The 22,493-nt window shown below is 45.3% G+C and overlaps 1 protein-coding gene across 1 annotated transcript in view; it reads right to left on the bottom strand.

Annotated features, from left to right (window-relative positions):
- Positions 1-22,493, bottom strand: part of Pappa (pappalysin 1) — a 236,166-nt gene that overhangs the window by 197,642 nt on the left and 16,031 nt on the right. The window contains exon 2 of the mRNA XM_026393335.2: positions 5,899-6,961. Coding sequence (XP_026249120.2) covers positions 5,899-6,961 — 1,063 coding nt within the window. The remainder of the gene's footprint in view (positions 1-5,898; positions 6,962-22,493) is intronic.

The raw sequence follows: 22,493 nt of genomic DNA, 5'->3' as shown, positions 1-22,493 counted from the left end.
TCTTGGGAACGCTCTTGTTTAATAATAATAATAATAATAACAACAACAACAATAATAATAATACAGGAAGATGAAGGACACATTTTAGTACAAGACAACAGTGTAGAGAACTTTTCTCACTCTTCTAATTCCATGTGACTACCTACTCATGAACAAAGTTGAAGGTCACCTGTCTGTGCCAGAGCCAGTGATCTGGAAGGGTCCACACAGGGAATTAACTGGTGAGTTTACTGCAGTGTCCTCTCTTAGTGAGGACAGAATGTCCACTGACCTGAATTTCTTGACACTGAGACTTTCTATTCATATCAATCTTTTGCATCTCACTTTCAAAAGAGCATGTGAAGTACATTCTACTTGTTTGCACACGACTCTAGTGGCTGAAGAAGAAGTTATGCCCACCTGGTTTGTCTCCACCACTGAAGAGAGAGAATGACCCAAGGCTCACCTAAAATGTCTTTTTCAAACTGGATGCTCACACAGCAAGACTCCCTTTGGCTGCTCCTGTGGGCCCTTCCCTCACCAGTGGCTTTGATGGGGTGTCTGTCTTACTCACCAGGAGGTGAGCTGCAAAAGGGTGGTAATTGCACTTGCAGAAAGGAAGTATTCAACCAACATTTACTGAGGGAAGAAAAGAAGAACAGGAGGAATGAAGACAGGAAGGGGAAAAAGTGGGAAGAAAGGAGGAAGGGAGGGCGCATGAGAAGGGATGAAGCCTGATATTAAATTTTCTGTGAGATAAATTGAACCTGCTGCTGCTCTCATTTTGGCCCCCAGCCATCCTGATGGCCCCTGCTCTCCATGCCCTCCTCCATCCTGCCACTCACTCTCCTCCCTGCCCTTGCAGATTCCCTACCCACTGCATGGCTGGCTTCCTCTGTGCTCTGGAAAGTATTTTTTTTTTCATCCTGAGCCACTTTTCCCTACCCCCTGGGGAGGGTGGCCTCTATGGTTGCATCAAGTCCCTTTGCCTTGTGATTTCCAGTTTGGTTCACCCAATGGAAAATACTGGCAGGAGAGAATGACAGTGTGGAATTTCCTGTCCTAGGTCCATCCCTTCGAGTCAGGTGGCTGCCTCCCTCTTCTGAGAGCCACAGCTGCTGCCAGGAAACCCTCTCCATTCCGCCACTCTCTCTGGGTTCCACAGTCACTCCCTTCTCTTAACCCTACGGATCAAAGGTAGAAATGGCTACCCAGGTTTGCTTGCTCTGAGTTAAGCCTGAGGTTCTATTGGTTGGCCTAAACCCTTCCTGCAATGTTGTAAATAGCTGTGCCTTCAAAACAGCCCCTCCTTCAACTCTCCTTAATTATTCTGTTTGAATGTGCCCTCTGTTCCCTGCCAAGACCCTGACGACTGATGCAGTGTGAGTCTCGATTTCTCAACAGGCTGCCTATTCCTGGATGTCTACTCAAATCATCCCTCCTCCTGCCTTGTTTTCCCCAATCAGAATAATCCTCTGGCATTTCAGGTCTTCTGTCCTCAGTCTGATTACATATGATGCTTTCATTCAACTTTCCTGTAAAACTGGAGGCCCCTCTATGGTGCAAGACATGTTCAGCCCATCACAATACCCTCAATGAATAGCAGAGATGCTGGATACCCAATAAATGCCTAATAGACAGAAAAGAAACCATCATGTGGTTTCCTAACATGACTTGGGATAGGATATCAACAAAAGGTTGTGCTGTGCTGGGCTGGGCTGTGCACAACCCAAGACCAACAAGGTCACTTTCTCCACTAGCACTGTGATCACAGCTATGGTCTCCCTGTGCATGGCTATCAGTGCCTGCTTCAGGCCAGTGGTGATGGGGAGCCCATGCACCTGCAAGAAAGCACTCCCCAGGAAGAACCACATGGACTGGAGACACCATCATCTGTCACTCAGCTCCAAGCTTCCTCCTGCAGCTGAAACCATGCTTTTAGAAACCATATAGAATAATTCTGTCCTCTTTCCTGTAGAACAGGCCTTCAGAGACTTAAAGCATATGTGTCATGACTGTGTGGTCATGGCCCTGTGACAATGTTCTCCTCCAGCTCAGGCATCCTCAAATGGGTATATGGCATGGCTCCCAGTTCCTCACTGTTCTAGTGGCCTTCTTCAACATCCTCAGCTGGATGTCCTTATCATTGCCTCTCACTAAGGAAACCCACTGGCCAATGCAGCTATAGTAGTTCCGAAGCAGCTCATAAAAACTCAAGGCCATGATCTAATTTTCCTCCTAACTTACTCAGCACTTCACAACCCCAAGCTCTTGGGAGAAGCAGAAGAAGACAGTGAAGACAGAATATGAGGTAGCAGGTTTCTGTGTCTAAAAAGAACGTCATGGCAATTCTGGGAAACCGGACCATAGCAGATGACCAGGGTTGGGAATCTGGAACCCCTCTCCCCAGGCTTCACCATTAATGGACTGTGTGAGCTTTGGCTTCAGTCTCCCTTTATATAAGGAGGTTGGGCTGAATAATCTCTGAGCATGTTGCCAAGTCAGAAAACTGACATCATTCGGATGCCTTCTGAAGACACTCCTCAGGAACTGGGTGCTCTCCTGTAAGACATGCATTCCTGAACCTTGGACCAATGGGACCAAGGACTAATAGATCAAAAAGGGAGAGTTTCAGTGTGTTCAAAAGAATTGGTACTTCTCTGTTGGAATCGGACAATTTGCTCAGCTGCATTTTGGGTGGATCTTATTTTTCTCCGGAGAAGTACCACAGAATTTGAGAGAACGATGAATTTTAATCAGTGCTACTCAAAGTGGGCCATCCATGAGCTGCCCATGGCTCAGAGAATACAGAAATGGAGAGTCAGCAATTGGAAACCTTTCGAGAACCTGACATTGTTGCAGGATTCTGAAGGACTTTCATTTTTGTATCAGTTCATTTTTGTTGTCTATGAAAAAGATACTAGTTTGAGACATTTAGTGAAAAAAAAAAATCCCCGTTTTTTTGCCATAGGTTAAGAAGTAGAGCTTTAAATATTCTCTTTACCCATTAAGAAAGAGCCATAAAAAGAGGTAAAGATAGACATGGAAAGAAAGGTATAGGGATAGAGCTAGAGTTATAGGTAGAGAAAGAACAAATTCTGCATGAGCTTTGCTTTCAGCTCTTTATTAAAATCCGCCTACTTTCCCTGTTTCTACTAGAAGTGCTGGCCCTCTTCCCTTCTTTCTTGCTCTCTTTCCTTCCTTCCTTCCTTCTTTCCTCCCTCCCACCCTGCCTCTCTTTTGTTTAAGGTCGCAAAGAAACTATTTCTTCCACAGGTTTCTCCCTTCACCCAGGAAAGCTGATTTGGCCAGAACCCTGTAACCCCCAGCCTCATAGGGAGATGACACATAGCCTGGTGGGTCACATAGTTTTGCCAGCCAGCAAACGAATAGACCATGGCGTGAGTGGTCACAGCACAGACACATGGTCATTCACAGGTGCTCTGGGCATGCAGTGCCATGACTGAGGCTAGCGGAGGCCTTTGGAACCTACCAGTGCTGTCTGCTGGTTGTGAATTATCTGGAACATGGGGCCCCACAGCCCCTCCACACCAGCATGGTGCTCTGCACACACCAGCTTCCCTGGATCCTGACCCAGTGATGGATCACTGTCATCAGCTTTCTCCCAAGCCTTTAGTAAAGCCACCCTGCCTGTCACCCCTGTCCTTTATTTCTGCCTCTAATTGTTGCTTGAATTTAAAAATATCCCACTTCAGTGGGAGCTTTGTAGTCAGTAGGCCTGGGTTTGAATCCAATTTCTCCATATGTTAGTGGGGTAACCTTAGTTAGATCCTTTCATCTTTCTGAATCCAGGATTTCCTTCAGCAAAATAAAGCCAAGGGTCCCTACCTACCCGGCACCTAGCAGGCACCGAACAAACATCTTGTTGTATGAATGAGTGAATGAGCAAATGAATGGATGTACAATTGGATGACTACCTTTCAGTTATGCCCACTCTGCCCTGGCACATAGGTACCTCCTGGTTCCTGGCTTTAATAGGACACAAATTACACTGATCACAGAAGAACTGCATTTATGATTCACCTACTGACTTTTCTCATCTGTGAACTTGGCTAAGTCATTTCACTCTCTATCAAGTTTCCTCTGTTTCCCAGCAGTCAAATGCAAACAAAGGTTAACGCCTATATCTTGTCTCCCTTGTAAAGTTCTGGCAAGGACTAAATGGAAGCAGAGCCCACGGTGCCACTTGACCTGGAAGGAACTAGCCACACGGCAAGGCTGCTTCTCACATGTCACGGCGCCAAGGTGAGAGTCCAGGGGCCCTCCTGGTGCCAGGAGGCTGAGCTGAAGTGCTTCCTGACTGGCTGCCAGGCAGGACATTCCCCTGGAAGCATCGTCATTCCTCTGCACATAGGTACTTTGCCTGTGTACGGGAGGCCCTTGCTCTTTTGACAGAGACATAAAGGGCAGTGTCAGCAGAAAACCTGCAGAGGTCGGCAAATGTGCTACAGCCATCAGCAAGTGCAGGGTCCTGTGTGTTGGGCAGAATGGGAAAGTTCAGCTTGAATCTGGGAAAAACAGGAAAATAGCTGTTGTCCATCTCTCTGGATTAAAACCAGTTTATTCAGGTCTCATGTTAACTACGGGTCACTGGTGAGTTCACCTTTGGGGTCCAGGTTGGAGTTACTGGTCATGACAGAGACTAAGCAAGGCATTAGATAGGGGTCCTCCCTTAGCCTTCTTAAAGCAGTTCCTCCTGCCTCCAGTGTCCTGCCTTCTCCCCTAGTCTCTGCTGTCCAAATTATACCTATCTTTGAAAAATGAATTTTATTGTTTATATTTAAGGTCTACAGCAGGATGTTTTGGGATACATGGAGATAATAAAAATGTTACCATAGTGAAACTCATAAAATATCCATCATCTCACATAGTTGCCTTTGTGTATACGTGCCTATGTCTGTCAAGAGCAGTTCAAGTCCACTCATTGAGCATGGATCCCAAATACAGTACAATTTTATTACTTACAGTCTTCATGTGCATTAGATCTCTAACCTTGCTCTATTATGCCTCGAATGGCACCTAGTCTTGAAGACGTTGCTGACATATCACCTCTTCCAAAGAAGTCTCATATTCAAGGTGCAAGTCAACATTTTTCTGGATCTCCTCTGCCACCCCCTCAACACCATATACTCACATTCATTAGACAAGGAATGACAAATACACTGATCAAGAGCTAATTATGTGCTAGCCACTGATGGCAAGAGACTGCACTTTATACATCCTCTCAGTCCCTACTGCAACTTGAACCAAGTAGGTGCTATATTCATTCCCATTTTACAGACGAGGAAACTTCTTTAGAAGCTTCTAAGAGGTCACAAAGTAAGAAAATGGTAGAGTTGAGGTCAGGCCCAGGTTGTCTGACCCCACCGACTCCAGCTCCACCAGCACTGTCCATTAGAACTTGCCATGATGATGGACATATTCCATATTGCTCCATCCAGTATGGTGGCCACTAGCCACCTATGGTGACCTCATACTGGAAATAGGGCTCATGCAAATCAGGAATTGGATTTTAAATGTTATTTAGTTTCAACTGATTTAAATTTGAATTGTCACAGGCAAGAGACTTCTGTACTGAAGGGAAAAGCTCTAAACCACTCCATTATACATAGCACATAGATTTTTGTACTCATTGTGTGCCAACCAATATAAACTGAGTTCTCTGGAAACACAGGGCTTCGAGTCTTTCTTCAAGACCAATGGGAAATTCTCAAGATGAATAATGAACTATGCTTGCACATGGTCCTCTTGATTGCCTGAGCCATAGACTCGCCCTGGTCATTAAACTGCTGTATGACCAAATTGTCCTCACCCTATCGGCCTCAGGGGATCTTAGCTATAAAATGGAGCAGAGTTTTCAGCTCTTTACTGGGCATCTTCTGCCCAGGAGGGTCTTACCTGTGCGGAGAGTCGGGATCAAAGCACGTCTTGGTGACATCAGTGATTTCGGGGTCACAGCACTCCCCGCCATCGAAGTTGAACCGTTCATAGTTGCAGTCCATGTCACACACACCATTCTGCTGCTTCTTCATGAAGGCGGGGTAGCGCAGGTGGCGGCAATCCCCGCCGTCATGGCCAGTCAGCGAGTGGTTGCACTCGGGGTCACAGTTCTCATCCCCGATCTTGCTGATGTCACAGTTGGCCAAGATGAGGCGCTGGCGCAGAGAGGACTTGTTCACCTCCAGCACCTCCAACTCCCAGGAGATGTTGTAGTGTTTGAAGGCCTCGGCCAGCTGCTGGTGCTGGAAGTCCACCTGCTGGCGGCTCACCATGGGGTTCTTATGGTCATCGTCGTACAGGTTGACCACGCGGTAGCGCACCACCTTGGGCCTGCGGAAAGTCGGGAGCTGGTTGTAGCTGGCGATGACCTCCGTGTTGTCACACAGCGTCTGCCCGCACAGAGGGGGCTCCAAACTCGTATCCAGCAGGAAGCCATGAGCACTGCTGAATTCCACTCGGGGGCTGTGACCGTCCTTCATGGGGGACCAAGTGCGCTTCACATTGTCCCAGTTCTCCTGGAGGAGGAGCTGAGGTAGAGGGGTGTGGAGGCCATGGGTTTCCATGTCGGACAGTATCTCCTGCTGAGTCCTGGCCACCTTCCACAGACTGAAGTGTTCAATGTAGCCCCTGAAGTTGTGGTTCAGAGCACTGCCTCCCAACATGAGCACTTTACACTTCTGGGTCAGCGGGCTGAATATGCCACCCACTTGCTGCGCAGAGGTTGCCACCTGGGCACCGTTCACATAGAGCTTCATCAGCCGACCGTCATAGGTGGCAGCTAAGTATACCCACTGGCCTGGGAGGTAGCTGCGGTGGGCATTGATGGTGGTCACTTGCCGGGCCCGGTCTGTCTTCAAGGAGAAAAAGTAGCGTGGGTCTCTGTTGCCTTGATCACTGACAGTGTGAATGCCCACGACCCATCCTCGGTCTCGTGAGGTGTAAGAGCATTTGTCATACAGCCCTGTGTGACCCCAAAGGAAAAAGATCAATGAATAAAGGATGGAAGGAGAAGGTGGGCAAGTTATTTTTCTCTGATTAAATACATATCAGGATATTCTGCACCAGTGGTTTTCAAACTGCCCTGGTGGGACCCTGCCTCTGGGACCTCCCCAAGGGCAAGGAGAAGGCTGGAGGACTGAGAGGGCGAGGGAGCTATATTCGAAGCCGTCTAACTACAACTTGAATTCAGGCAGTTTTACCGCCATTTTTCAATACGGCACATGAAAGAAAACTTTGGAAAAATGGGTGCTTCCCCCAAAGAAAACTTAAGAAGAACAGTGGTGATAAAAACCTGTAAACCGTTGGTTTCACAAAGAGTTGAATGGGAAAGAAGACCAGTGGAGAGAGTATTTTAATTGTAGTATAATATTTGTTGTGAAAGGAGGAATAGTGGGAGGCGGTGATAAATGGAAGGTGCTCATTTAAAAGGGCATTCCCTAGGATCCACTTAGCAGTCATTCAATGATCTGTGGTGTCAACCCTGTGGAAACTTGGCTTAAAAAAGTGAGGGCCAAGGACTGAGAAGGGCTATTTCTAACAAGAATCTTGGCTAAGCCCTAATGTGCATCCCCAAAGAAAGGCAGACAATTAATAGCTGAACCATTTTTGAAGATCATCACCTCCAACTCCTTCTCTTTCTGGGTGAGGGAGTTGAGACCCATAGAATGGAAAGCACTTGTTGCATTCCGTGGAATCATTGACAAATCTCCTAAGACCCAATTTAGCTTGCTTTTCTCTAGTACTAATCCATATATAATCCATAGACACACGTGTACCCTCTTAACATAAGAAGAGGCCAGGAATGCCTAGATAATTATTATTAGTACATTAGAGCAAAGTCCACCAAGCCTCTTTGCAGGCCAGACATTGTGTCAAGGTCTGTATATGTATTAGTTCAGCTAATACATCAGTGACACTAAGTTTCTAATTTGTGTCAAGATGGATATGGCAATTAAAGAAAGGGAAGAGACAGGGTCAGGGTCAACTGGTTGGTAAGTGGATCCCAGTTCTATAAGATTCTGGAATTCACTGTCCTGTGTGCTAGTTTCATAGCATCTCCTACCCCTTTACTCATGCCTCAGGGATTTGGACCATTCAGCTACCTGGGGGGTATCACATGCTTTAGCTAAATGTTTGGAGGACTTTCCAAGCCAGGCATCCCTAGACTTATTCTGAGAATGTTAAGAAGTAGCTTAGTGGATACTCTCTGGATCTAATTATCTTTATACTTACCAATCCCCTGTTCCTAGTCTTTCTGGAATATACCCAGTGTCCTTGGCACAAACAAAGCTGTTGGATAGGGAAGAGGACTTTCTAATTAAGAGTGTATTTTAAGTGTCAGATGATGCATGAGGCCAGGTGGGAGGAGAAAGAGAGGGAGATGAGAATGAATAGATGATGCTCATTTAGAAAGACAGTCCCTGTTCTCAGATGGAGAATCACTGCGGTCACCATAACTCTGAGTGTGCATCTGCCATTATGCTCATCAAAAGAGCATGGAGCATGTCCAGAAAAATCAATAGAGGAGGCCCACACAGTCTTTACTCCTTTGTGGCTCTGGGACCTGAGAATTTATATAAATCCCTGCTAGCTGCTAACACAGCCAGGATTTTGGCTGAGGATCTAGGCCCACCTACACCTCTCTTCCCATTCCCTGCTGAACCATATTTCAGGTCAGAGTCTCCATCCACAGTCATCCTGCTCTTATGGTTATGGTGACCTTGGCAAAACACCAATTAAATCTTCTGGGTCTTGGTTCTCTGTGTGGTCAAGCAGGGGACTGAATGAAGTTCCCCATTACGTACTCAGACCCAGTCTGATTTCCCTTATTCCAGGATTTCCAATGCCAGCCCTGTGAGTAGAAATCACTCTCTCCACTGAACCTGTTCTACTTTTAGGAAACTTGACACTGGCTGTCCGGTTCTAGAGTTGCCTATGTGACTTCCCATTGCCTCCTCTCTGCAAGACTGGGTATTCTTGAGAGTGATGACCACGTCTGGGTCATCATCTCCATAACCTGTCCAGCACCTGCTGCAGCAGGCCTTCCATTAGTGACTCATGAATAAGCACGGGACATGTGATTCTGAACAGAGTGGGAAAAGAGACAAGGCAAGGACTTTAAGGACCAAACAGAGTAAAAGACAATACTTTGTATCTCCATGGCTAAAGGACAGAGAGATTCAGAGGGCAGAATGTGTTCTTGGTATGGGGAGAAAGGGCAGGATCTTTGGACTCAGGATAATCTGCCTGAATTCTAATGACAGCAATTACTATCAGTACATCAGGGACAAAGTCACTTCCCCTCTGTGGACCTTAATTCCCTCATATGTTGTCACACTTAAATGACATAGTGGATATAGAGTCCCTGGCATACAACGGCTATCCAAAGAAGAGTTCCTTCTTAAGATGCTGGAAGGTCTGGGAGTAACATCAAAGATGAAAAAGTAGGAAACAACCAGAAATAAAATGCAACAAAGCCAAAGAGAGAAGGTGCCCTGAAGGTATCTTGCCTAATTGGTTAAGAGCTGGAATGAAGGCACAAGTCCCCTCAATCCCATGGACAAGCCCTTCTTGTAAATCATAAATCCCCATCAGCTTAGATGATACTAAGAGACTATATATACAAAGCTACCTCCCTGCCAACTCCCTCCAAAGACAAAGACTGGACTCCAAATTTGGATCCCATTGCCCCAGATCTCTCTGCACATCAGGTATCAACAGGAGCAGAGGTTGCTGAAGTCACCACATTCATGTCCAGCCCATATCTTAGCTCCGCTTCTTTCCCTCCCCTGTCTACTCCGTCCTGCCACAAAAAGAAAATGAAGGGTCTTCTAATGAGAAAATTCAAATCTGAAACAGAATCTTCTGCACTCTCTCTCTCTCTCCCGCAGGTTTTTATTTTGCCAGGGGCTCCCAGCCCCTGGTTTTCCTGTTGCCCTTGGAAGGCAGCTTGCCTGGTTAGCAAGGTAAAATGTTTACACATCTGTAGGGTGCCCTCGGTTCAGAAGCCTTCCGAGGCTCGGGCCACCTCTGTTTGCAGTTTAGAGAAAAGAGGGAAGGATTGAGAGAGGCCAGATGCCGAAGCCCAGAGCCAAGGAGTAAGGGGTAGCTTAGCCCCGGGAGGCAGAGAGGAAGGGCAGAGAGAGGGTTTTCAGTGGAACCAAGAGGAAACATATGAAGGGAAATGAGAACCTTGAAGAAGTGGCTTCAGAAGTTCAGAGGAAATGTTTACCTGGAGTGTAAGGGGTGGAAGAAAATAAGTGGGCTGAAACAGGGATAGGAAGTCTAATGGCAATGGGGCTTTATTTCTATATGAAAGTAACGTAATCAATAGTAGTCACATTTCAGGGGGCTGGGAGGGAAGTATCCATGTACCACCAGCTCCAAACCAGAGATCTGGCCCCAGAGATCTGCACTTGGCATGCCAGGTGACCTTGCCTGGGACAAGTCAAACTCTCCCCTCTATGCTGCTGGGCTTCATTTCCCTTTTCTGTAAAAGGAGGGGTCCCGATGAAAGGATCCCCCACTGGAATTTAAGAGGTCTTTTGTCCCCTGTTAGAATGGTTCCTTGTATGTTCATGGTGCTCAAAAAAATATGTGTTGATTTGAATTGGATGTCTTATTTCATTCCCAATTCCTCTAGGCTTGGTTTCCTATCCTCTGTGTCTCTCCACACAGGAAGGACACAGAACCGTATTCTCTGGAGGACACCAAAGTTCCAGCACCTATCCACAGTGCCCTTCCCCAGTTGTTCAGCTAGCTGGAATCTTGGTTTTTCAAATTGGTGCTAGTGAGTCTGGAGTCAGCACTTCCATATGAGACCAAGGGATGATCCCAAGGGACATGCAACAGAGTGGAGTCCACCTGTGATTCTGCACACCATCTACATATAATTAGCATATACCTGCCCTAATGCTATAGGCCTGCAGGAACCGACAGTGAAAGTATCAAGAATCCTTTTATACTTCAAGGAGGTGTCTGGGCACACTGCATAGCAGGAGAGCAGTGGAGGGCCATACCAGGAGAGGGGCTCCTGTTAAGACACTGGTCACTGAAACCCTGGTCAGCTGGTCTTCTAATAGGTCCCTATCTTTCTACAGCTAAGCTTGATACACAAAGGGCTTCAAATTCCCCCAGAAACCTGATGTTTAAATAAACATTATGTTTAACTGTAAAACATTGTCTCTTTTTCTTCTCATCGCCCCATTCAACCTCACTCCCAAAGAGCAAGACATGCATAAAAGAGGAAAACCCAAAGGCGGAAGGCAGAGGTAGGGGATGCCCCCCAAATCTTGGCCAGAGCTGTCCTGGGAGAATACTTTGGGAATGAAGGGCACCCTTTAAAAATCACTTGAAAGTTATACCCCAAGGCAGTATATATGGTCTGAGCACCCCCAGACACCCCAGGCCCTGACACGTCTCTTTCCCTGGTATTTATCCCACTCCTGCATGTCCTAAAACCCATCACTCATTCAATGCCCCCTTGCCCAACATGAGTCTGTTTGGTTCCTTGTTCAGTGTCTTGACGCACAGCCTGATATGTCATAGGTGTCCTATGGAGTGTGTTGTATTTCTGCCTTCTCTGTAAAAGCACGCTACCCTTTCTTTAGAAGTGACTAAATACCATGTGCTCAAGCATTCATCTCCTTTACAAAGCTGTCGGCAGAGCCCACTCTTCAGAGTAAACTGAGGCTCAGAAAGAACAAGTGGATGTCCAAGGTATCACAGGGCAGTAGTCAGTCCTACAAGATTCCCAGACCAAGGCCTGGAATCACATCACTGCACCGATTGCCAAGTGCCAAGCATTTTATTGTAGGCTGTTTGAAGGCACAGCCGCCTTCCAGGGCTACTTCTGCAAGTCCTGCAGCCCCAACACAAGCAAGCTGTACTGAGCTACAAGCCAGGAGGTGACTTTCCCTGCCATTCTTTGCCTGGACCTAAACATGGACTCAGAATCCATGGTTCTTTAGCCCCAGTCAGGAGGTTGTTCTGTTGAGTTCACCCACTTGCCTGGGACTCAGGACTTGCCTAAGTCCTTTCCTTCCTTCCTGCATGAGTTATTGGACACAATAACTTTATTTATTTGTTACGTGGTGCTGAGGATGGAACACAGTGCCTCACAGGTATGAGTCAAGTGCTCTACCACTGAGCTGCAAGCCCACCCCTGGCCTCTTTCTTTTTCTGCAGTATGCATTGTTTCCTGAGCTTGTCTAACTGCATCGGAACTTCCAGCACTGGCCTTCTTGCTTGATGGTTTCTGACCCAAGGTTTTTCCAACTTCCAGTTTTTATAATGCCTTTTTTCCCCCTCCTGAGATTGCTGTTGTCCTCTGATTGTCTTCCATCTTTCTTTTCTTCTGTATGTGAATAGTCGTACCCCCCTAAAAATGCACAGGTTGAAGTCATAAGCCCCTGTAGCTCAGAATATGACTGTATTTAGAGAAGGGGTCTTTACAGAAGTAATTACATTGCAGTAAAGTCACTAGGTGGGTCCCAATCCAGTAAGACCAGTGTTCTTGGAAGAAGAGGATAATTAGGGCACCTAAGTATACAGAGGGAGCCAGGTGAGGACACAGAGAGAAGACGGCCACCTGCAAGCCAAGGAGAGAGACCTCAGAAGACAACAATCCTGCCAATCCCTGGATCTCAGACTTCCAGTCTCCAGAACTGTAAGAAGATAAAGTTTCTCTTCTTTAATCCACGTCATCTGTGCCCCTTCCTTAGGGCAGCCCTGCCAAAGGATCACACCGTCATTCCATGAGCTTTCTACATTCTCTCTCTGGGATTTCCTTAAAATCTATCCCATTGTCCACTTGTTCCCAGTTGAGAATTACTCCTGCATCATGATGGAGTGTGTCAATGTATTCAATTCCTATTTTGAGAGGAGCCAAGTGTATATTAGGAGGATTCCTATGGTGGTGCGGTCACCATGCACCATGCACCCTGGGGAAGGGTGCTCTGTGTCTCCATGTGAATTTGCGTTTGAAGCTCCTGTTGTGTGCTGAACTTGCAGCTACTGCTTCCCAGGCTGAGATACTTCCTGTAATCCTCACAGAGACCTTGTGCCATACATAGCTGCCATTTAAAGGTGAGATAACTTGAGAGTCAGAGAAGAGCAGTCCAATGCCCAAAGCCACACAGCAACTCCCAGTAGGAAGGGCTGGAAATCATGTATCCTGACTTCTAGTTAAGCTTTCCCACAGCTCAGAGAGACCCTGGTCATGTCTCCATCCTGTGGCTTTTCCTATGCTATTTTCCTGAGATGATTAAACTCAATAGCACTGATAACATTTGATTTTCTTTCATCACTGTCAAAGGAGGAGAATTAGCAAAAGATGGCAATTGATATCCAGTCTGTCATTTATTTTGGCTCATTAGGAGAGTAAATACAGGAGGAGAGAAAACTCTACCAAGGTCACTCTTCTCTATTAAAAGTAGTATTTTCAAATAAATGATAACAATAATAGTCTTTGAAAACCTTCATGTATAAGTTTCTCAAGGTGCAGATACCCCATTAGGATCTTATAACAAGCCAGGGAAATGGGCTTTATTCTATTCATTTGGCAGATAAGGAAACTGAGGTGTGGAGAAGCTAAGTTGTTTTTCTTTCCAAGGATCCCATGTAGGGATTGGGGGAATTGGATCTGATTCTGCCTGCCCTCTGTCTGACTCTAGAGGCAAAGTTGACCCCGGCATGCTTTCCTGCAGGGGAATATCCCTCACCCTCAGTCAAGGCTGTTGTTCCCAGCTCTGTTGCTGCAGTGCTGTGGGTCACTAGATAAGAGGTCCCACCTCAGAGTTCCCTCCACTTCCCTCCCTATCAGATGGCAAGGTCACAGCAAATGGTCACAGAGGTCCCTTCTATGTCAGCCTCTGGACCCTAAAGATCTGGCTCCTTCAGATATCCAACCCCGGGCTCCCACTGAGAGAGATGTAAGGTCCTGGTGTGGGAGACAGTCCAGGCCCTCCGATTTCAGGATGCCCACTAGCTGCGGGACATCTGCCAGGAGAATACAAGCAGAGGTGAGAGGATGTGGGGATGAAAGGGGGGAATTTAGGTCAACAATCTGGTTTCTTTCAAGAGACTAAAAAAATTAAGAGCTAAAGGTTGAAACGGGTCCTTTTTTTGTTTTGTTTTGTTTTCCCTTCCTCGATTTAATCGCCGATATCAAAGCCACAGAGGAATGCTTGAGAGAGCAATCCTATGGAAAGCTTTCATCTGTCCAGAGGAGAGTGATTAAAACAGACAGATTTGGGTTAAGTATACCCATGTCCTTGCAGAAGGTTCAGTCAGGGGGAGAATCACCCAAATGACCCGAAGGACTTGGTACCACCCACCATTTAGGGGAAGGCTGGGATGTCCCTGGAGAGTACACCTGAGGGCCTTTCCTCAGCATTCCTAACCCTCCAGGGTCATCCTGGCTCAAAGGTTCCCCTTAGGCTCGGTGGAAGGAGGGGACTTCAAGTGAGTCAAACTGGCTGGAGTTCTGGGCATCCTATTCTGGAATCAGCGAAGCAAGAGCATCAGAAGTAAGCATACAGAGCCGTTCACAAGGTCAAGATTGGCTTAGGTGTTTCCTCCGCTTTGGTCATGGAAGACCATGGGCAGGACCAGGTTTCCCTTTCCCAATGCCAAGGAGCTGCAGAATAAGCATCCACAATGCTCTCTCTATCTGCTCTCCTACCTGGATTCTCATCCTTGCTGGGGGAAATGATCTGGGAGCTCCCTGACTCCATGGTTCTCCTCAGCTGTTTGAGTAGCTATGGGACTTCCGATGGGTTAATTCAACTCTCTGAGCCCCTGTTCTCCGGCATGTGCACTGGGGATGGAAAGTCCTAGCCTGAATACTTCACAGATCTCTTTTGATGGAGAAAGGAGATAAATGGATGCATATTTGCTTAAAAACGACTTCAAGTTATTCAGATATGAGGTGATTTTGAGAAGAGTATTCTTAGGGGTTCCTCAAACCCTTACATTTCATCAACATGCTGACCCACGTAGTCCATTTGGAGTGGCAAAGTGCTCCTGGGGATTCCAGGTATACATGCGTTTCCCTCTGGCTCTCGACTCTCCAGCCTGCCCCCTTTGCTCATGCGTCAGCAGTTCGAGTAGGCATAGAAAGGTCAGGGTTTTACAGATGGACCAACCTGGGGTCAAATGCTGGCTCTGTCCTTTACTAGCCATGTGACTTGGGAAGTCAGGGCACCTCTTCTAGTATTAGCCCTCTCACCTGTAAAATGGGGATAGTGGTTGCAGGGGGAGCTAATGAGATAATGAACATGACAGAACTTGGCACGTGGCCACTGGCAACATAACAAGCGTTAAAACACATGTACTGTGGAGTCAGACTGATCTTTTCGAATCCCAGTTCTGCTCCTTGTTAGCTGTGTAGCCTGGGGCAGAATCTCTGCACCTCCTTGATAGTTCCCTCATATGTAAACTGACATAACAGGTACTTAACACCCAGTGCCATTTTGAGGATTTAGTGAGAGACAGCAAACATGCATTTGCATATCCCGTGATAAAGGTAGCTGCACTTTTTTTATTAATATTCATAATAAATGTCTGTTCCTTTTCCACAGAATCAGGGCTATTTTTTTCCCCTTCGCCTGTGCTGTTATACATTATCCTTTCTGTCACCGTTCTCTGAAATTGAGACACAGGCTCACTGCTCTCTTTTTTCACACATTGTCAATGAAATAGGTGCATATCAACCTAAAAAAGGATGTAGAGGAGGAGATGAAGAAAAAAGACAAAGAAACAGGGGGAAGAAGAGGGCAGCAGCATTTCCAGTTTTTTTTCTACTTTAATAGTTGCACATCTCGCTGAGAGCTAGCTAGAGCTGGTCCTTCTGTTGATGCAATATAGATATAATAGGAGCTGGTATTTTGTAATTAGGAAGCCCTATTATTACCATACCACCTCCTTATACTATCCCTAGCATTGCTACTCTGATTTGTTCTAATGCCAGACATAGCTACATGTACCTATTGAGAAATAAATATATCCACCATTCATGAAGTGCCATGTATAAGGTCAAGAACCTTACATGTATCATCTCATTAAAGTGATTACAACTGTTTAATGAAGTAAGTTTTCTTTGTCCCATTTTACAAGTGAGGAAACTGAGACTCAGAGAGCAGCAAGTGATTTGGCAAGGGTCACCTGAACTGTAGGAACAGGAATAGGATTAGACCCAGCTCTCTGATCCTAAGGCTAAAACTTAACCAACATACTGTTTTCTACGGAAATTATAAGCAAGAATTCTTTTTTATTTAGTTGAATATTTGTTTTTCATATAATTAATTTTTAAGTCTACTCAATATTGATTATGCATTGTTAGTTATAATAATACAGAAGCATCTTAAGTTTCTTTGAAATTATGGAATATACAAAGCAACTTTCTTTCATTTGCTTCTCTCAACACTCTCTACGGGAGACTAGATAGAAATGATGATTTTGTTCATACTAATGGGGAAAGTGAGCTTTCCAGAGGGGCAGTGAAATTGCCAGCGTCACACAGCTTGTGAGAGGCAAAGCCAGGATTTGAGCCCTAGCTCCAAACCCAGCACACATCGATGCCTTCTGCACCTCCTCCTCTTGCCTCATGAAATAACCCTGAGTGATAATCTCACCATCTCCACTCATGCTTTAAACAGATTTATACCATAACTCTACATTAATCTAAGGGCAGAGAATTTGAAGTTGTAGAGCAGCGTGTGTGCAATCCATTCCAATCAGAATCAGCACCATCCATCTGTCCATACAAGAAGTCATTTTAGAAAGAAAAGTGATACTCTGAATTGGGGTTTCCAAGTGGGATCATTGCTGTGAATGAGGCTGGGAACGTAGCTCGTGGTGAAAGCACTTGTCTAGCATATGCAAGACTCCAGGTTCAATTCCCAGTACCACAAAAAAGAAAAAAAAAAAAAAAAAACAATCATTGCTCTGAATGAACACAGGGCAAGGGAGGTTCCAGAAGGCAAGTGACAATTTGGTATCCTTAGAGGATGCACAATGATTGGTATGTGGAAAGCACTGATTAATGATGATGCAATGTTTGTATGTATGCATGCATAAAGGAGGGAATATAGGAGTGCATGTGAGGGTGTTTGCTTCAGTGCAAGAATGATGGACAGTCTGATGATTAAAAGCACAGTTTGGGAGCAAACATAGCTCTGTTAAGTCCTGGCTCCGACATGATGTCAGCTCAGCTCTGGTTGGGAGGATATGAAACAGCATTCACAGAACATTTAGAAAGTGCCTGGCATAAAATAAGCACCCAAGAAATGGGTTTCAGTATGGGAATATAAGAATAAGAATGACCAAATTCACCCAGAAACAACCACAACCAGGAGAGAATTGGAGAAAACAGAAGAGAGAAGTGTAACCAATAAGCTCAGAAGGATATTCTGCATGGATCTCCAAAGCCACAGATGGATCAATGTAATGCTACCAACACTACTGGTATTCAAAACATTGAGACAGTGATGGTCATTTGCATTACTGGAGAAGAAAAGAAGACTTTCCTGACATGATGACTTCCTCCCAGTTTTGCTTTAATAATAACTTAGAGCTTCTTGACTACTCCAATTTTATCCCTGTGTGTAATAGTGTGTGTGCATGCACATGCATGTGGTGTGTGTGTGTGTGTGTGTGTGTGTGTGTGAGATGTTTGCAAGGGTGAATGTAATCTGTACTGCCTCGAATAATGGAAACACTTAGTAGGTACTCAACATACTTATTGACTACATATTGACTACACTTATTGATCTACATGTTCTGTGGCTACAGCATTCTATCTACAGGTTCCTAAGCCCACAGGAATTTAGCTTTTCATTTAGCTTTTCAAGATGAGGAGTGAGTTGCAGTTTCAAATTTAGCTCTGCTATCATATAGTATGAGATACAGTCAAGTTCTAACTCTTGTCTGATCCTTTCTTTTCTTACTTCGTAAAATTAATATGCTATTACCCACCACAAAGGGTTGGGGATATCATGTACCAGAAAGCATACATTTGGTGCTCAACACATCACCACCATTATTGGAAATCCCCTGACTGGCCCATGTTCCAGTCCTTTTATCCCGCCCCCATACAATCTATAAAGCATCACCAGATTCATCTTCCCAAAATCCCATTTTTCACTCTTCCCCACAAAGAGAGAAACTAACCTTTTTTTATCATCTCAGGGTCAAGACCAACTTTCACTTTGCATTTCAGAAATTAATCTTATCTTGTTTTTAAGGGTGCAGACAGATGCTGGTTGGGTCCCTCTCTTTTGGCCACACTGTTTCCTCCAGGTAGAAATGCCTCCCTGTTACCTCTGTCTTATTTTTCAATCTTGAAGACTAATGTCAGTGTTATCGCTTTAGAAGACACGAGTCTGTACCTTCAGCACATAAACATGATGGGCCCTGCCATCTGCATCCTCTGACACAGATGTAGTCAGTCTCTGGCCCATGCATCTTTTTGCACCAGGCATACAACATGTGGCCATTTCTTCATAACTCACATGAGTAGTTTTGAGGGCAGGGACTTTTATTTTTTTTCACCTGTCTTTCTCAGATCTTTACACTGTTTGGGGGTATTTGGTTGTTGGTCCTGTTTCCCCTTCATGGCAACTACCACTGCTAACAGTTTGATTCATTCTGGAGGGCACCCTCCAATGACTGTCTACTCAATTAGACTACAAGTCCATGAGCATAATGAGTACATGTCTGCCACCACTCTGAATCTAGAACCTTCTGTGTGGTGCCTTGGATGTAAGTACTCGACAAGCACTTGCTTAATGAAAGATATATGTGCCCAAAGTTTGTGAGGAAACCTGATTTAAGTTAATTTTGAGGTTTCAATCAGTCCTTCCAGTACTGGAATAAAAGTCCTGATGTGGAAATCGTGGATGTCCTGGCAACAGAGGGAAGCCCCTTCTAGCCTGGCCCTCACTTTTCCCATCTATGAGTTGGGAGGCTGGATCCTGTGGCCATTAGATTCAGTTTTGCAAAACAGTAAAAGGAGAAACAGGAAAACACAATTTAGCTGCAAGCTGCCTTTAGGAAGCCATGTGACCCCAGGCAAGTTGTGCCATCTCTCTGGTGTTCATTTTCTCATCTCCCAAAGGAGAGAGACTATGGCAAAATAACTTCTAGGGTTTTCTTGCAAATGCAAATATTTAAATATCCAAATTTAAATATTCAAATATTTCTGAACTGGGGGTAATATAAAAACTTGTGCCTTGATTTGTCTTTAACATACTACGGATCCCAGGCAAATCTCTTTTCATCCCTCATGGCAATATAACTTTCACGGGCTGTAGAATTCTTTTTTTTTTTTCTTATTTGGTCTTTGGATGTCCCTTCCTGTGTGTGTGTGTGTGTGTGTGTGTGTGTGTGTGTATGGATAGAGATATAGACTTACACCTAATGATTTCATTGGCATAAAGACGAATACAATTGAGAAGCCAGATTCATTATTATATATGTATTATTATTATTATGTTATTATTTTAAATTCTGATGTTAAAATAAATTAATCCAATTTTGTGGACCCTAAAAATACTTTTATTTTTTATTGGCATGGTGCCAACTCTGCCTAAAGGATGAGCCAGCCTCCTTCCATTTCTGGACCAAGGTCCTCACCTACCAAATGGCATTATATTAGGAGAGGACACCTGCAGTCAACCCGAGGAGCAGAGAGAAATGGGGAAGATTCCCCCATGGGCAAGTCAAATGACATCAATTCCATGCCTGATACAGGCCCATAGCATGTTATGTAAAAATGCACCCCAGATGATGTGGCCGAGCTCTGGAAACAAAAGCACCTCTCTCAGGAGAGCCTGCCATCACCTCATCACGGCCAACAGAAGGAGGTGAACCTTATGCAGAGAAAGACAGCAAAGGGAAATAAGAACAAGACCAGGCCAGATAGGTGGAGCTCCACCTTGCAGGGCTGCTGCCATTCAGTTCCTCTCTGAGACAGGGAGAGCAATGCCATCTTTGTGCCAGGCACAGTCCTAAGCTCTTTGCATGAGTTAACATGGAAAATCCTGACAATGATCCAGGCAGGGGGGGTATTATTATTTTGCAGATGAAAGAACCAAGATTCAGAGTCCATATAACCGGCCCAAGTTTGAGTGACAGAGGTGGGGGTTCAACTCCAGGCCATCAGAATCCAGAGTTTAAGTTTTTGGCATTTATATTATGCTGCTCAGACAGGGGGAAACTGACTGTAGGAGGAGGAAGGGCCCTTTGAATGATAAATAAATAAAGACTAAAAAATCAAGTTCTGTAGCAGAGGTACAAGGAAATGGCTCAGTGGAGGGAGCCCTTGATTCTGATGAGAGGGCTCAAGGAAGTTTTCCTGTGTGACTTTTAACAGAGCAGCACCTTGGTGAGGTACAGGATTTGGGTGGATTAGAAGCAGCTGGGAAGAAGGTGGAGTGCAAAGCTGTGAAATCATCTCCAGGTTGAGATGCAGACATGGAAGATGTCTGCATCTAAGGGGGCTGAGGCTGAACAGAGAAGCAGAGAGAAATGGAACAGGTGGGGCTGCAAAGACCTAAGAATGGCATGGCAAGAGACTTGGGGTTTATTCCATAGGCAGCAGGGAATCTTTGGTGAAGAAGAGAGCTGATGGGAGGTGGGGATCATTAGCTAGGAATGATATGGTGACCCCTTCACAGAATGACAGAGCTGACAGTCAGGAGTAATGCCTCACGATGCCCCACCAAGTGCTCATTTGGTGATCTGGAGTCATCCAGATGTATTAATGAATGCAAAATTTTGGAGGGGGCTGAGAGACTTTTTCAAACTAGCTGTTAGTTTTCTGTTGTTATGACATCTCCTTGGAAATGGTGAATTATAACTCGACTTGAGAGACCTCTTATAATGATGGGTAAATGGCATTTCAATGCTTGTTCGGATGTCAGGTTGATACTGTTTTGCTAGGTGGAGGATGGTTTCTCAGCCTTGATCCTGGTCTCTCTAGTGGACCTGGATTCAGTTTCATCTACCTTCTGCCTCTGGGTTCCCCCATCTTATTCAACTGGGAGAGGACGCAGAGCTGATGCCTGAGTCCCCTTGCAGCCCTTTAATCCATCACATAAACTCCTTAAAGGGTGAGGAGTTTACACCCTCCGAGTTTAGCTTGCAACCTGACACATGGTAAATCCAATAGCAACCTGAATGCATAGAACAGATTGACTTTTTAACTAACTCAAGACCTTCTATAGACTCCTTAGGGGATTCTAAATAAAAAGCTTGGAAGTGTTGGGCATTTTTAAAATATGAAAACAGCATGTAAACAAGTAAATCAGTAACCCAGACAAGGTAGTATTTCCCCTCAAGATGTAAAAGAGGTTGAGGAAGAAACAGACCATAGGGCAGAGAAGACTGAGGAGGAGGAGGCCAAGGTCACTGCATGGTCAAGGGGAATTCAAATGAGAAGAAGCTTGGAGGTGGGAACATATGTTCCAGGAACATTAAGTAATTTTGTCTAATCTGAAGTACTCGGGTAAGTCACTGGTTGCCAACCAGTGGAGATTTTATCCTCTGGTGGCAGATGTCTGACAATGTCTGCAGATATTTCTGTTCATCACAACTGGGGGAGAGGGTTGCTGCTGCCTGTGGGTGGAAGCCAGGGGTGCTGCTAAATATCCCAAAATGCCCAGTAATGCCCCCACCCCAACAAGGTGCTATTCATTTCAAAATGTCCATGGTGCTGAGGGTAATAGGTTCTATTGGGAGAAATTAAGAAAAGTTACGGTAGGAAACAAGGTTGAACAGTAAGTTGAATGTGAGGCTTGGGCATTGAGACCTGCTGTGGGGAGGATTTGGGGGGGAGTGGCTAGAGTATGAGAACTGATTCCACCACTTACTTTCTACAGATGTAGGGAAACTCACATAGCATCCCTCATCTCTCATCCTGTGGAAAACTGGGATATTAATAATACCTACATCAGAGGATCACCTGGGAGGATTAAAGTGAAGGCACACAGATACTTAAGACAGTGCCTGGACCAAATTACATATTAAATATCGCAGCTTTTATTATTACTATGTGTAGCAATAGGGAGCTACAGCAGACTCACTTTCAGCAGAGTGGCTATAGCAACACTTCAGTCACGGGTGATCCTAGAAAAATGATCTAGAGCCATATGTTACTGTGTGACTATCATAGCCATCAGCTTCCTCCACCAGCGTCTGCTTCAGAAGGCACTGCAGGCTTGGTGTGTTTGGGTTTGTTCTACTGTTTGCAAACAACTCCCCCTGTCTGGGCTCCGTCTCTCAGATACTCACGAGGTGCAGGCCAGCCTCTACTGCCTCTCTAGTCCACGCTCCCCTCCTCCTGGCTTTAATGAGTAAGTGGAAGGAGACAGTGAAAGCCAGATATGAGGACAGATGGAAAGACAGAAGCCTTCTGTAAAGCTGCTGCCAGCGATACATGCCATTCACCAGGATTCCAAGGACAAAACCAGGGGCATGTTTCAGAGCTTGTT

This window comes from Urocitellus parryii, chromosome 4 (genome assembly GCF_045843805.1).
Source record: "Urocitellus parryii isolate mUroPar1 chromosome 4, mUroPar1.hap1, whole genome shotgun sequence".
Classification (NCBI taxonomy): Eukaryota; Metazoa; Chordata; class Mammalia; order Rodentia; family Sciuridae; genus Urocitellus; species Urocitellus parryii.
Note: the sequence above shows the minus strand (reverse complement) of the source record. Positions and strands in the feature narration are given on the sequence as shown.